The sequence below is a fragment of the Pholis gunnellus genome (assembly GCF_910591455.1).
Source record: "Pholis gunnellus genome assembly, chromosome: 6".
NCBI lineage: Eukaryota > Metazoa > Chordata > Actinopteri > Perciformes > Pholidae > Pholis > Pholis gunnellus.
Window position 1 is genome coordinate 11,835,762 of NC_136532.1, and position 16,598 is coordinate 11,852,359.

General features: G+C 42.6%; 1 protein-coding gene across 1 annotated transcript; it reads left to right on the plus strand.

The window, feature by feature from the left end:
- The first annotated feature begins 3,674 nt into the window (after positions 1-3,674).
- On the plus strand, positions 3,675-16,501 carry wscd2 (WSC domain containing 2). The gene is made up of 8 exons (XM_079160598.1): positions 3,675-4,068; positions 7,490-7,604; positions 9,410-9,594; positions 11,815-11,936; positions 12,016-12,190; positions 13,126-13,290; positions 13,389-13,589; positions 15,978-16,501. The coding sequence occupies exons 1-8, from the start codon at positions 3,678-3,680 to the stop codon at positions 16,328-16,330; spliced, it is 1,707 nt and encodes a 568-aa protein (XP_079016724.1). The 5' UTR covers positions 3,675-3,677; the 3' UTR covers positions 16,331-16,501.
- The last annotated feature ends 97 nt before the right edge of the window (positions 16,502-16,598 follow it).

The following is a 16,598-nucleotide window of genomic DNA, read 5'->3' on the forward strand; positions in this document are numbered from 1 at the left end:
CTTTGGTTTATGGCCAAAGAAGGCTAATGGCATTATACCTGCTAAACATCAGCATGTTAGCATTGTCATTGTGAGCATGTTGATGTTAGTGTTTACTGTCACAGAGCTGCTAGCTTGACAGTTTGGTCTCTCGTTTCTTTTTCCCTCGTGAAATATATGACGGATCTATACAATTGCAGCAAGAGTCCATCCACGCTCGTGTTACTGTCAGTTGAACCTGCAAATTAGCCACAAGTTCATTTTCATTTCCGTAACTAGGGGGATGAATTATTAACACCAGTAATTAACCTGTGTGGGCCTGTTGCAGTGTACGTGAGAGGCAGAGTAGGGAGGTGTCACTTGTACTTGTCATTTTCTCCATCTGCTCAGCCTCTTAAACCACCATACCATGGCCTGTACACACACACACACACACACACACACACACACACACACACACACACACACACACACACACACACACAGCCACACAGCCACAGGACTCCCACCAAGAGGCCGCCACACATTTTCCGGATACTGTTGCCCTGCACAGTGAGATAGGAGTGAGAGGCATGGTGAAATATGCAGTTTTATTTTTCTATTTAAGCCTTGTTACTCTGTAGGAAACCTAACCTACATAGGATTAAATGTCTCCGAGGCAAACAAATGATTGGGTTTGAAACAAAGACTAGCTTGTTTGAGAGTTACTGTGTCGTTATGAATCATTTCTCTGTCGACGAGCAAAATACTGACACAGGACTGAAGAATCGCCATGGTTACTGAGAGAGTAGAAGTCAATTTTCAACAATGTTTATAGCCCACTTCTGTAGCAACGAATACCACAAATGATCTACTGCATCGATATGAAATAGAGGCTGAACGAGAAGATCACTGAAATTCATCTGCGTTTCAGACATAAATGTTTCAAGGAATAGTTTTGGGGAAATCGACCTTCTTGCCGAGAGTGAGATGAGAGGATCGATACCACTCTTGTGTCTGTCCGCCAAATATGAAGCCAGAGCCGACAGCTGAATAGCTTAGCTTAGCATAAAAAAATAGTCAGGAATATAACACAACACAACCGTCGTTTTTTTTACATTTCTGTTTGTGTACATACAAACGAGACGTGTTCTAGTAATTAGTTGACTTTAAAGGTTTTTTGTTTATTTATCCAGACCAGCAAGACTAACTGGTCCCCCTGTGTACAGCCTTTGTGCTAAGCTAGCTAGCCAGCTTTCCGCCTTTATATTTAACGTACAGCAATGAGAGTGGTGTGAATCTTCTCACCTAACTCTTGGCAATAAAGGGAATAAATACATTTCTCAACATGGTTGAACACATCTTTAAAAGACAAAGCACATCAGTAATGAAAAACGTCCTTGCAGGTGTTTAGAAGTTACTGATGAAGATACAGATTCAAATTCAGACAGGATGTAGATTGTCTTTGGTTCAAGCACATGAGCAGAATGTGATCCATTTCTCCTTGAGGGTCCCAGCCTCGTCCCAGACTACCGGAGGGAAATAGATGGGGCGGAAAGCCAAAGGGGTCTGCTGTGCCATTGAGGTTTCAGGTGACAAGTATTCTGCAGATTTGTCTCGGGGCAGACAGAGAGTCACAAGGGCGACTGTCCCTTTGAATGTTCTGGAAAATTCCCTGACCCTGAGGAGTGTTCCGTTACATCTTCCAATGTAGCCTCCCGGGCTCTCCCCAGAACAGAGACTCCTTTGAGAGACGCTGCCGAGAATTTGGGAAGTCGGGATTCAGCCAGTTTATGAAAATGCAGTTCATCAGTGTAACATCATCAAGGTGCAATGTGTAAGATGTCGTCACATGCTTCAAACCATTTCCACATTTACTACTCTATACAATTTAAATGTACAGCCATTTTAAAGCCTTATTTACTTACAGCAGGGCAAGAATACGCAAAGTTCAACCAAACTACTAAAACTCTGAGAGCCGGTCAAAATAGCATTGCTATCTTACAGTCTTCACATGTGCCGTCGGCCTATAGCAGGGGAAGACAATGAGTCGCATGCACGCTCTAAAAATAGCACGAGTCAGCGGTTTAGTTGTTTGGTCAAAGTGTTTTTTATGAGGCCAGTGTAGCAGACTACAAACACCTTGTGTTTTAGCTGAGCGCTGTACGTTTGGAATATTTTTTTCTGGCCACCGAGAGCTTAACAATTTTAAACTTTGGGTAAAAACGCTGCGCTCGTCACTGTCGCTTTTGACCCAGCCATCCAATCACAGTGGAGGATGGGTGGAACAAATAGCACGGAAAGTAGCGTACTCCTTGAACTCTGCTCCGTCCAACTTCCACTCTTGAACCAATCGAGCGTATTGCCTAATCGCCGAGATGTTTCACTTTGCACCTTTAAATAATGATAATGATGAAGAAAAACTCCACCCATGACAGTGTTTAACAGATGAGCAGAATTTTCAACAAGTGAGCCTGTTTTCTCTTTTTCGGTCACCCATTCACACAAATTATCATCAGCTTAGATCATCTGGTATGATGTTGTTTTTTAATTCTCTTCAATTCCTGCACACATTAGTTCCATCAGTGACAATGCAACAGGGTAGAGGTTTGGTTCTGTTTTTTCTGCTTAACTTAATTTATTAAAGATAATGTAGAAGTGTGAGCTTATTGCAGTGAAGTTTTACTGTTTTGTGCACAAACTAACACCAATGGCAATATATATGGCACATTTTGTTACACTTAACCTCAAAGTGCTTTACATTTAAAGACAAATTGTGAAAATACTGAATAGGCATAAACACAAGAACATAGGTAGCATAAAAAGCATCTGTGTGTATGTATGTATGCATGTATATATATATATATATATATATATATATATATACATATATATAAACAAGCATACACCCAACCACACAGCAATGAAAACCAAAATGTCTACACAATCAAACAAAACATTTCCCAGATTAATCTGTTTCAAATTGTGTTCTTTGACAAAATATGAGGACAAGTTAACTTGTGATTCTCAGTAACAACAGCATTATTATAAGGCTGATTTATTGCCTTGAAGGTGACGCATCGACTTCATCCTTCATCCTTAACTCGCTCATGTTATTTCTCCTTTTCCATGAGCGATAAAGCTCACTCTGCTGTGTACTTATTCTTTGTGTGTGTGTCTTTATTGCAGATGGAGAGTCACGCCCTCTCTCTCAGTGAATAGCCGGCCTCAACAAAGCGAAAGGATCTCCGCTCAGCCTGTAAATAAAACTCTCTTCCTTCTGCACAACGTGGGAGAAAGTGCCACTGTGGTGCTGCTGTGGCATCTCTGTAGGCTGATAACTGGAGTGAACGCGGTGTTGTTGAGGGATCATCTTTCACTCTGAGCCACTCAACTTTCATGCCGTGGCCCCGGAGCCGGCTCTCGGGGCTGAACTGTCAGCGGGGAAAGCAGAGACACTCTCACGTGGATTCATTCGACAGGGCAGCACAGAGCACAGGTGTAAAGCCTCTTCCTCACGAGACTGAAGAGGCTTACATGAGGGAATAGTCATGCTATTGTTTGGAGGACCTTCATACAGGATTAAGACACTTTAACAGACTTTTTTCTTAATTTTCGTTGGGGCTGCGTGGTGGGAACAGGGACAGCTGGTGTTGATTCTTCTGCTTTATGAGTTTTCATCACTGGGAAAGCTTGTCTGAGTGGCAGGGGGAGCCAGCATGGCCAAGCCTCTGCTGAAGATACAGCGCTATTTCCGCAGGAAACCCGTCCGATTCTTTTCCCTCATCCTCCTCTACCTGACCGCCGGGAGCCTCGTCTTCCTGCACTCTGGCTTCGTCGGGGACAGCGGCCCCGGGGCCAGGGGCGGCCGAAACGCGGTGGTAGCTTCAGAGATGGGAAGCCGTCCTTCGATGTCAGGCGCCCGGGGGCTTGGCATCATGAGCAGAGTGTTTAAAGAGACCCGCAGGTCCGGGCGGCGGTATGGCCCTCCGTGGATGAAAAAGGCCAGACAGGAGGGCCAGCAGACGGTGCGCAGGGGGGGAGACTACACCAACAACTGGAACCGTGCCCTTAAAGGACGCAGTGCCAAAGACGTGGACAATGGAAGAGGTGGGTCGAGCCAACAATACTTTACTATACTGTTGCAATGGTTTTGTTTTCAGCTGACAGTTTTACAAATTCAACAACAGATAAATTGTAAAATAGGGTTGAAATTTGCCTTTGGCTTCTCCCACATCCAAAAATAAATAAAAATCTATCAAAAGAAATACATTAATTCAATGCAGTGCTCCCTTAAGCAGATCAACAAAGCAAAAATCTAATTTACAAATGTAAAATGTTAATTTTAAATGAAGGAATAATCACAATGTGTGCCAGCAATTGCAGTGCTGCAACATTAATGACTATACTACGTGTTTACGACTGGATTCTTGTGTAAAATATTAAGAACAATGATTATAATAACCCATTGTTTTGTGTCATAGTTGCTAATGAGAATTCAACAAATTATAAGAATGTAGGACATATTTCAGGCCGATTCATAATGCACATTCCCTGGCAAACACACAGGCAGCACTTGATGTTAATATATGAAATTGATCCAAACTAATCTCTAATTACAAGCCGCATCATCTTAATGACTGAGAATTTCAAGTTGTAATTGGTCATGTAGGAAATCTCTTGAGAGCGGAGTGAGATGATGATTATGATTAAGTCCTCTGTCTCGTCTCAGAGTGAATACTTCAAGGGTCTCACCCACAGAGCTGCAGCTCGGCTTTGTGCCGCTCCGCACATGTTCGGCTGCTACACAACCGCAACATCTATATAACTTCATGATCACAGGATTTACGGTTTTCTCTCTCTTTTTTTTTACAACTGTGGGATTACATAATCCTGACAGAAACGGTTTACATATAAACTCCCGACTGGCATGTGACATCTTATCAAGTCACGAAAAGGTTTTGAAAACACCAGAGCGAGGACAGTGCCGACATCTCTGACCTTGTATGGCACGAGTATCCTGCTTACTTTTTCCTTTCCAAATGAAACATGATCGAATGAGCAGATAAGAGGATATCATTTACAGCGGACTCACTTCTCTCTTGCTCCTCTTGGCCATTCATTCCCTGTCAAACACTCTGCACTGTTGAATTAAGTATAAATGATTAAAAACAAAGTCAAACAGTGGATTTCTCCAACATCTATATCTGTTAATTAAGGAGTAATAACAAAGTATTAAGATACTTTAGATATATTACAAAATGTATTTAAAGCACCCATGCTGAATACTTTATATATATTATACTTTTGGATGATTATTACTAATCTATTAACATGTTCGCACTATTTTAAAATTGTTGCTGGTTCAGTTGGACTATTGGGCAGTTTCACAAATTGAACATGTGTTTTGTCTGTAAAATCTTCATCTTAAGTAACTATAGGTGTGATGAAATGTGATGAAATAGAGGTAAAAAATGGATATACACAAACACTGTAGTTTAAGTACATGACTCGAGTAAATGTACTTTGTTACTTTTCCACACAAAGCATTCCTCCGAACAGATGTCATATCCAGTCCGCCAACAGAAATGAATAAAGCTTTGCATGTTGCATGCAAAAAGCCTTTCCCCACTCAGTGCTGGAATATTTATCCAGATACTTTGCTTTAGTAAAGTCAGCAATACGACAATGTAAATCTGCTATGTTACAAATTCCTTATTGTAATATTACCTAAAGTAATATGATGGGCAGTTTAATCTATAAATGCATCATATTTTAAACTTGCAACTAATATAATACTAATACATGAATTGTTTAATACAATACTTCTCCCCGGCATGTAGTGGAGTAGAACTATAAAGCATGAAATAATAAATACTCAAGTACAAGTACACCTCAACATTGTAGATGAGTACAGACCTGAGTAAATGTTCTTCGTTATTATTCCACCAGTATGACACATTCAGTTCAGCAGTTGTAAACATCCGGTCCAGTCTCAATACATGCTATTTGGGGTTGCTATTTATTCTTATCCACAACGCCATCAATTTTACTACAAGTCCATTGTGGTTATGTGGGTTTCTGGTTTCTCTCCAGAGAGCAGTGGAGAGGTGGAGAATATAAACCGCCCGTGAATATAAAACACAAGTGTGAGTGACTACTGCTCCGTTTGTGTTAGCGTTGGGACAAAATGTGGAGGCAGCTTGCCTGATTTTGATCTCTCTCTACTCGGGGACAAACTCCAAGCTCTCAGAGCCTGAAGAGAGTCGAGCCAGAAGAGAAAACAAATGAGTGGTTCTTTTACAAAAAACTACAAGTAACAGCACAGTACCTCTCTGCGCATTAGAGAGTAGAGTATTAAAGACCAATGTTTTCTAGTGCAGTGCTGAGCTATTTTTTTCCAATTTAAGGCCAGGAAAACAAACATGTTTACAATGTCTATTGAGGCTTTGGGATATCTGATAGTCTGGCTCAGTCCTCCTCCCCCCCTCCCGTTCAGAAACACTAAGCTCACAGGACTGCAGCAGAAAGTGATGATGGAGTAATTAGCAGCATCAAAGCATTCGTTTGCTCCCATACAGCCAGCTCCACTCATTACTCCGCAGTTTTTTTTTTTATCTCACTGCAAATGCACTCATTCCCACTGGCTCTGGATTTAATTTGGAGGGGATATTGGAGCATAAGAGGCAGACCGCAGCATACAAACCCATTTGCACTGTGTGGTGCAATGGCACAGAAGCATACTGTGTTGAGGGGAAAACTAAAGGAGTGGACAGAGGGTAGAATACAGCTGAACAAACACTTGACATTTGTTAATGTGATCCACCAGTTACAGGGAAGGTATTGTGGAACGTTTGCTTATAGAAAGAATAAAACAAGGTAATAGGACTGTTTCATCTTTTACCCTCATGTCATACGAAGCAGAAAGACGCCACTCAAAATGAGGTTCCAGCTTAATTTAAATCAGTGTTTTCCTTCATCATGAAGCCGATTATTATTTCCCAGCTCAACAATAGTTAGGAGGAAGATTACAGCCGAGTCCTGCAGCACACCACATGCTGCACGAATGCAGGTCTTTAGTCTGTAACAATTAAAGTAATGCAGGGGGGACCGGGACTCGTTCAGCGATCATCGGAGGCTTAGAGGGTTAATGGCACAGCACAGATGGTGAGATGTTTGTTAAAAGGTAGAGTGGCGCCTGTGCAGCTCGGTTAAACAGAGACAGGGTGTTAATGAGAAGGAAGAAGCTGTTGAAGGGTTGCAGTATCCCTCTGCAGCGGTGCACTGAAGCCCAACCCCCACACACACCACTGGGAAAAATGCAGAGAGATGACAGTTACAGTTACAAGCCACTAGAAGGGGATGTGTGTCTTTATAAATAAATAAAGACTCTGCCCCACTTTGGACTCCTTGTGTGCTCCGCTACTACACTGTGTGGCGTGTGAGGAAGATACTGTTGTGGACAGCTCGCCCGCTACTCTTTTGTGTCCGTCTTTCTCAATAACTAACATGTATGTTTTCTCTTTTTCAGCAAAGTATTTCGGCTGCTACACTGACGACACACAGAAAAGAGCGCTGAGAGGAGTTTCCTTTTATGACTACAAAAAAATGACTGTATTTCGTTGCCAGGACAACTGTGCAGAAAGGTATGACAGCAGCAAACAAAGCAAAAAACACCCTCCTCCATTAGATACCATCTCTTTCCTACTTCTACTGTCAGGCTGATAAATAAAAGTAGTGTTTAATGTGTGGTGTTTGGAGCCAGAATCACAGATCCGATTGATCCGGTTAATGACTGACACAGGCCTGTCACATATACTAACATCAACATATGTCTTGATGTGCAAAATAACGTCCTGTTCACGAGCTTTCAGTCATATCACATTATCGAGTTTTCACAGTTCATTTGGAAACAGCATTTATCAAAAGTGGAAATCTGAGCATGTATGAATCTAAGATTATGTGGTAATGGTCAAAAGCTCCAGGACAGCCATTAAATGCGCCTTAGAGTGAGACTGTAGTGTCAATCATGGGTTTTATGATGAAAACACTACAACATCACCGTCCAACTAAAATACACTATGGCCAAAAATATATGGACGCCCCTATTGTGTACTCTTGGACTGGGGCTGTTTCTTCTTTATATTTGTTTCCAACAACTCTGTGTCAACAGTTTGTTGGAGGCCATTTTCCTGTTTCAACATATCAATGCCCCCCTTGGTCCATACAAAAATAGTTGTAGAGGAACTTGCCTGGCCTCCAGATTCACACCCATTCATACTGATGGCAGTGGCTACTATGGTGCCACCTGCCCATCAGGACTAACTAACATTCACACCCATTCATACAGCCTTCAGGAGCAATTTGGGGTTAACTGTCTTGCCCAAGGACACGTTGACATGGACTAGAGGAGCCGGGGAAAATGATTCTTCGGGGCTGTGGTAGCTGTCTGCTTTTCCTGGTTAATAGTCCAGCCGTGCATGTAACGCCTTTGATGATTGAACAGGAGAGCCGACTGTGAGCCAAAACAACATCAATGCTCGACCTCAATTATGTTCTTCTGGCTGAATGGGAGCAAATACCTGCAGCCAGGTTCCAAACTTCTGGGAAGGCCTTCGCAGAACTGGTGCTCTTAACATTCTAATCCAAAATTGCTCATATTAGCATAAAAACACAATCCAGTTTGTACAGGGTTAAAACACAAAGAACAGTTATGTATGCTCCAGTTTTGGAAGCATTTATCTCTCTGCTCCTATCATCTCACATCTTATCTCCCTCTCTCTGCTACCTCACCCATCTTTCTTTCACCTCTTTTCACTCCCTGTGGAATACCAGAGACGGCTCTATCGAATGCATTGAATTACACCCATCACTGATTCACAGAGCAGAGAATAGGAGCAGAGAGAGAGATTTTTTTCAGCTCCCTTCCTCCTCTTGGATCTCGCCGCCTGCTCGCCTCCTCACCCAGAGCAGCGGGTTAATAGGAACAGACAAACAAATGAGGGGCAACAGCACATAGCAGAGCACAGAGGTTTGGGTTTGATTGACAGCCCAGGGGATTTGTCCTGTGCGAGGGGCGTGTTGGACCTCTAATTGCGACCAAAAGGCCTCTTGGGAGTCCAATCCTCCACGCAGCAACAGAGGGGAGAGAAGAGACCTTCTGTGATGGATTCTAGATGTATAATTGCCTCAAGAGTCTCACAGCATCTTCACCAAAGAGAGAGATGTTATTCCAGAGTAACGCTTGGATGTGTTCTCATCTTTGCTTCTACATCCTCTGTGCACCATTTGCTTGGTTTTATTGATTACTGCTCCGCATGCTAATCTGCATTGGCCTGTGAAGGATTAAGAAAATGTCATGGAGGCTCAGAACAATCACTTCAACCTCTCTCTGTCTCTCCTTTGCTAACGATGCTAATGCTTTTTTTTTTTTCCTTTCTCTTCCCTCCAGAGGGTACATGTACGCAGGTCTGGAGTTCGGAGCAGAGTGCTACTGCGGTCACAAGATCCAGGCTCCCAATGCTTCAGACAGCGAATGCAATATGGAGTGTAAAGGAGAGAAGAGCAACCTGTGCGGAGGAGCCAACCGACTGTCCATCTATAGGTTGGAGCTGAGCCAGGAGTCGGCACGCCGCTGTGAGTCTGACACTCTGCAACCCCCCCCCCCTCATAGGGTCTCATAGGAACAACAAGCCGCTCCACATAGGGCTGTCAAGTGAACACAAGAAAGCACTGCCACACTTGAAATTTGGTTGCAAAAAGTTTGTTTTCTCTGTTAGTTCTATACTGTCGACCACAGGTATTCTCCTACGCACCTGTCGACCTACTGGTGTGCAACATTATGCTCTTTTTATGCTCTTGAACATTGGGGCTGCCTCCTCTTGGTCAATTAGTCGACTAAGAGCTCTTTAGTCGATAAGTCGTTCTTTATGCTTTTTTCATGCTAAATGGTTTATTTCCAAGAAACTGATGAGCACATTTCTGGTAAACACAAGATTTTAAGTGGTGCTTTTGTGCGATTCTTTGTGGAGAAAAATCTTATTTTTAGTCAACTGAGAAGTTCTTTAGTGGAGGACAGCCCTGGTGAACATTGGTATTGATGTCCAGACCTGTGTACACCAACAGTATCCACTGAGGCACCAAGATGCTATTCTGATTCAGAAATCTTAACAAGCCGGGCTGTTTCAAGGAAAAATATTTTTATTATAATATATTTGATTTTGGGTTAATGCCACAGAGTTGGTAGCAGGCTGCTTGGTTGCGTTCACCTCTTTCCCCAGAGAGCCGTGGTCTGCATCCTTAACTCTCGCTGCTGCTGGAAAACTCAACGAAGTGAAGTGAAGGACTAATTAACAGAAGTGAAAAAGATCTTTGTTGAGGTAGTTTTTTCAAAATCTTGAAAAAAAGTCCCTACCACGTGGTTAGGCAACTTTTCATACCTTTTCTGTTTGCTCTTCCTTTTTCTTTATCTGCCAACTACTTCTCAGAAACAACCTGCTAATGTGAAAGGAAAGAGTTAGTACTCACATCGTTCAATAAATGATCTTACTGTCCTCGTCCAGTTCAGTGCTGTTTGTTTATTATGATTTTCATTTCTGCTTTTCTTTCCTCTGTTTGCCGTCAGACTGCTGAATAAGCTCTTCATGTTTGTGTTTTCACCTCTGACCCTGATCTCCATCATGTGAACATCATAGAGGAAATGCAGGAAATGTGTCGAGGTGGCTGTTTTGTGGTTTTCACCACTTGGAGGCCATTACGGTCACATGGTTGAGTGTTTTCCACAAAACTTAACTGCTATGATAATCCTGCAAAATATTATTGTGCATTTATTTCCTCTGCCTCGTTGTTATACAACCCAGATTATGTTCTTCTACATTTCCCTCAGCTATGCGTTTTCATCAGTGATGTCATTATTTGCTCGAGACCCTGTTTGAGATAAACATTTGAATGCTGCATACGGGTGATGCTAGTCAACGGAGCGCAAACAAAAAGCATCTCAAGTTGTTAAAAAGCTCTGCCACTTGCGAGGGCAAAGAAGGGTAACTAGAAATAGGACGCAGTGAAAATATACTGCAGAGAAATAAAGAGAGTAAGGACATGACATTATAAATCAGTCTGGGGGAAAAGGTCAAAAATAAATAAAACATTAGATACACAAATATGGCTACAGGCGGTTTTCATCGTGGTGTCACAGTAAAAAGCTTTTAGTTTTCTTCCTCTATTGTAAATGCTTAACAGTCTGCTGAGCGCTTCATATTGACATCAGCACGGCTGACATGTTGACAGGCTGAAATTAAGGTTTTCTTCTGCAGTTTTCTTCAAACTGTAATGAAGCAATGTTGCTCACGACAGGCGGAATATGACAACAGTTCAATCGTGATTTAAAAACACTTTTTCTTTTCACACCGTTTCGATTGTTCATTGGAAAAAGTGGTCCAATCATTATGTGATTAAGATGTGTGTGCAGGAGTAGCAGTTCAAAAACAGAAACAAAAAGAAAAAAGTACGACACCGAATTTTACAGCTAAACTAACAACTTCCTGCGAAGGAAAGAAGCAGCTCTTCTCTGCTGTCGTGATTTATGGTCTGTCCATCCGACCAGAGTTAGGATCGGAGATTAAAAGGTCATCCACACACAGCAGGGGTGGTAGAGCTGCTATTGGCTGACGCTGCTGGCAGGTCAGGGCCTCAGTAGACTGGAGAGAGTCCCAGTGGGATCTCTTCATGAGGGTCAGTAAATAGAGGCCAATTTGATGGAAGCTGTGCTCAGTAACCAGAAAACTGGAGTGTTTGTTTTATTTTATTTTTCTTCTTCCTATTGGTGAATAACAGTTTGGGTTGTTCTGTCTGTTTCAGATGGCAGCGCCATTTTCAAAGGGTGTTTCCACAGGCCAGACAATGTCACTCTGGCACTTCCCTTCAGCGCGGTCATCCAAAACATGTCTGTGGACAAATGTGTGGACATGTGCACGGAGAGGGTGAGGGTGTTTGGATTCATGCATTGTACATTTGTACACCTGAATGTGTCTATAGTGTTTAATGGCGGCTGTATTTCAGGAGAAAACGCTGGCCGCCCTGGCTGGAGATCGGTGTCACTGCGGCTTCCCGACTTCTCTCTTCTCCCTTCATGAGCCGGAGGACGAGGGCATGTGTCTCAACCGCTGCCACGCGGAAGAGATCGAGAGCTGCGGGAACGACGATTACTTTGTGGTGTACCAGACACAGGTTCAAGGTGACGTCTGGTGGCTCACAGCCGCATATCAACGTGTGCTTTGGAATGAGAGTCATGTCAGCCACCGTGTGCAGGAAATACATCGATGCACATCAGGGTGAACCAAGCGTGAATATGCTGAGTTCTTCTAAACTAGCAAATACCTGACTCTTTATATATATATATATATATATATATATATATATTATAACGGTTGACAATCATCCATCTAATATAGAAATGTTTTACAACCTACTTTTTGTTTATTTGATTTATTTAGACTACCTTTATCATAACAGTTTGATCTGGCTTCTTTAAAAAACTGTTTTTATTTTCTATAAAAATAAATAGATGATTATTTGTATCTTGATATGCATTTTTGTGGACAAAGTGTCCTCAACACACCACGCAGCTGTTGCTTGGATCAGCAGAAACACAGAGCCCAGTAAACAAAAAAGGAGGTTTAACTCTTTAAAGCAAAGAACAAGCTGCAGAAATATTGTTGTTCTCTGAAATCTGTTATCTCTTAACGTCACACTTTAATGTCAGTGAGTGGGCTTTGTTAGGCAATTTGGGCTGAAGTGGAAACAGTCAAGCTAACCCACGCAGAACAAAACATAACACCAGAATGTGTCTCCATCCCTGTATTTTTTCTCCAGTGATGTTAAATATCTTTGCCACGAACTTCCATTGTTTCAACATAACGTGTTTGTCTTTTTATTACAAAATAAGTCAATAAGCAGGAAGTGACTCACTTTCAGTGTCTATTCAAAGCTCGATTGTGTTGAGAAACTTGTCAAATACTTTGCACGGTCATAATTCACTGTCTTTCGCCCCACATTTCAAGGCACTGTCACATATCTTGCCCATGTTTATCACTGTAGATTTTTATCAATAATTCTATATATAAAACAAATCTATAACAATAAATTCTCTCCGTCTTTGTGTTTTGTCAGATAACCGCTGCATGGACCGGCACTTCCTTCCCATTCGTGCCAAGCAGCTGGTGGCCCTCGCCAGTTTCCCTGGAGCCGGCAACACCTGGGCTCGCCACCTTATAGAACTCGCCACTGGTTTCTACACTGGCAGCTATTACTTTGATGGCTCCCTTTACAATAAAGGTAGCCATCGACATTCATCTGATTCACAAACATGTTCATTGACGAATACACCTCTGTGGTTTAACCGTTTCCACTGTGGGATTGTCGTTGCTTCACAGGATTTAAAGGGGAGCGGGACCACTGGCGGAGTGGCAGGACGATCTGCATTAAGACGCACGAGAGCGGCAAGAAGGAGATCGAATCCTTCGACTCCAGCGTCCTCATGATCCGAAACCCCTACAAAGCCCTCATGGCTGAATTTAACAGAAAATATGGCGGACACATTGGATTTGCTTCTCAGGCCCACTGGAAAGGGAAAGGTGAGCGGCTGTAGCCAGTAACAGTGTTGTTGTCAAGATGTGTCAAGACAGAGACAAGACCAATACGTTGAGGGGTTGAGACCGAGTCAAAACCAAGACTGCCGAGTAAAGACAAAGAACAGACCAGTACGAGTACCACACTGCAGGTCACACTAACCATAAAATGTGGAACGCGGGAACCATATACACACTCTTCACATTGATCTGGAAGATCTGCATTCCCCACAGAAAACAAATAAAGGTTCTCCTCTTTTACTGCCCAGTGCACCACGAGAAATGTCTTGTGGAAATTGATGTATGGGAATTTTCCTTTGTTTTCTTTGAGCAAACCCAGAAATGAACAGGCAGTTTAGCGATCTTAATCAGAGACCGAGACGGAGTAAAAATGCAGTGGAATTCAAGACGAGACCTTCAAAAAGTGCTCTTGAGGCCGATCGAGTACTACTCGAGTACACTGCCCACTGTACAGTAAAGTGTTTGTAACAATGCATCCTGTGTTGTGATTTAAACTAAATATTTTCCAAACTAACCGACTGAAGATGTTACATATTTTTGTAAACTAAAAGCAAAAAAGTTGAGATCGATTTTTCAGTTTACGAGGTAAATGTAGGAATCTACACTGTTGATCCTCAGCATTTTACATTTACAATCAGAAAAAAATTAAAAATACTTCCAGGCCTACTGAATTAAAATAAATGAAAAAATAAATGTGTCACCAATATGGTCACTGTTAGTATGTGGTAATAATAAAAGAATTGAGAAATGGTCTAGATGATGTAGCAGGGTGAGGAATTTGAGGAAACGAGCAATAAACAGACTGTTTTAGTGGTTTTCACCTTATAAACCGATGTGGCTGAGCACAAAGAACACAACACGTTTTAAAACCATTTCCATGATATCGAAATGAGAAACGAAACAATTAGCCAGCCAACAACAACCTTAGTCCCTCTGGGTCAGATCATGAGTTGTGTCACCAGGTAAAACAGGCACTTTTAGACCATTTGGACACGTTGTCTTACTGCGTCCAGCTGCATTGTGAAACATGCAGTAATGTGTCGTTAGTCAAGTTAAATTCCTCTCGAGTTTAAAAAGGTTTGTTCATGGCATCATTTAAAGAAATGAAACCCCTGGCTTCAGTAACCCTTTGTCTGTATGACGGTATGCCCTTTACCGAGATGTATTTATATTTCATGCAGATTCCTCTTTTTTTCTTTGCTCATTCACTTAGTGTGTCTCGGTAACCACGGCAACTGGTTTTGTCTGGTCGGCGTACCGCCTCGCTGACTTTCTGCGAGGCTTAAATCGATTTTCCAGAGGCTGGAGAGTTGCCGACCCAGCGGTTGTCTCTCTTTGTGGAAACATCAGCACATTCGGCCTGCCATTTCCACCGCATGCTCACCCGTCCTGTTGGTGGGGAAATGATGCAGTGACATCAGTTAAGAGAGGCGCTTCTTGACAGCTGCCACTTCCAATACGGCGAGAGGATCCAGTTTGAGAGTCAGCGTGACATTGTGTTCAGGGCGCCACATGTACGATTTGATGCACTCACCTCTGCGGGGGGGGGGGGGGGGGGGGGGGGGGGGGGGGGTGTTACTGACGCTGACGCCCTCCAGTGTGGCCCCGTACAGTCAACTCAGGGGCAAGTGTAACGCATTTTGGAGGGCATGTCCTTATACAAAGTGCTCTGTTGTGTTTCAGTGTTATCAGGTGGCTTTATTTAAAGGCTCTTACATAAACCCCTTTATGTGGGTTTTTTTTTTTAAGTCAAGCCCCTGCTAATAAGAACTTAAGTATCTTAACTAAATCTAATATTCAGTCAAACATTAGCCGAACAGGATGTTCACGGTAGAACTGCACTTATTTTGGCCCCTTCTTATTTTAAGCTCTGGCTGCTTTTGAAAGCTTGACAACAAGGAGGACAGACCCGGCAGTTCCTCAGCGTCTCTACACCGCTGGTTGTGTTTTCAGATGCAGCATATAATATTCTGTCCACTGTGCTTCTCTCATTGGTTTCTGAGACAGCACTGCAAACTCAGCAGGCTTTAAACTTTAACGACAACAGTGAAGATGTGTGCTGCTAATGCAGCACGGCTCCTGCCAGCAGACGCTTTTATGGGCCAGTAGATTATCAAGGAGTAAAAGTTGCAAGCAAAGGCTTTTCCTACAGTACCGCTGCGAGTTTGACTGACAACCAAGAATGTCCACTTTACTGTCCAATTCTTTCAGAAATGACTTCATGTACACCGCCTTAAATTGCGCCACACTCCTCAAGCTGAATTACGTCAGTGTTTGGCCATCATGACTCTTACTTCAACTCCATTCAGTCCCCAATTTGACGACTTAATTAATTCCTTTTTTACATCTTTTTAATTCTCATTTGTCTTGCAGAGTGGCCCGAGTTTGTGAAGAACTATGCCCCTTGGTGGGCGTCCCACACGTTGGACTGGCTGAACTTTGGGAAGATCGTCCACGTGGTCCACTTTGAGAATGTGAAGAGGGACCTGTTCTCCCAGCTGAAGGGAATGGTGCAGTTTCTGGGTTTAAAGGTTGCGGAGGACCGCCTTCTCTGCGTCGAGGGCCAGAAGGATGGAAACTTTAAGCGGTCGGGGCTACGAAAGCTCGAGTATGACCCCTATACTCCAGAAATGCTAGCGAACATCAATGAACTGATCAGAACAGTAGACGCTGCCTTGAGGAAAAGGAACATGTCTGGAGTTCCAGAGGAATATATGCCGAGATGATACACGTGATCCCCTCATTTTCTTCTTTTCCCCTCCTTTAATTGGACTGTTGTCAACAGACTCTGCACCATATTTTGCAGGACTACGTTATTGAAAAAGTTTTTTCATTTATTTTTCTGTGAACATAGGCTGAAGCCGTTTCTTTACCCTCCTATTTTGATTTTCTATTCATGTTCCTTTCTTTTTCTGTTGAACCTCAGCAGCTTCATGCATTAATAAAAGAGGCAGTTTTAACTGCAGAGATTGTTTTTCTCTTTGGCTAAATGAA

Bases quoted from the DNA above. Each gene is read 5' to 3' on its own strand.
- wscd2 (XM_079160598.1), top strand. From the start codon at position 3,678: ATGGCCAAGCCTCTGCTGAAGATACAGCGCTATTTCCGCAGGAAACCC. The intron at 4,069-7,489 runs GTGGGTCGAGCC...TCTCTTTTTCAG, and splicing joins AGACGTGGACAATGGAAGAG to CAAAGTATTTCGGCTGCTAC. The intron at 7,605-9,409 runs GTATGACAGCAG...TCTTCCCTCCAG, and splicing joins CAGGACAACTGTGCAGAAAG to AGGGTACATGTACGCAGGTC.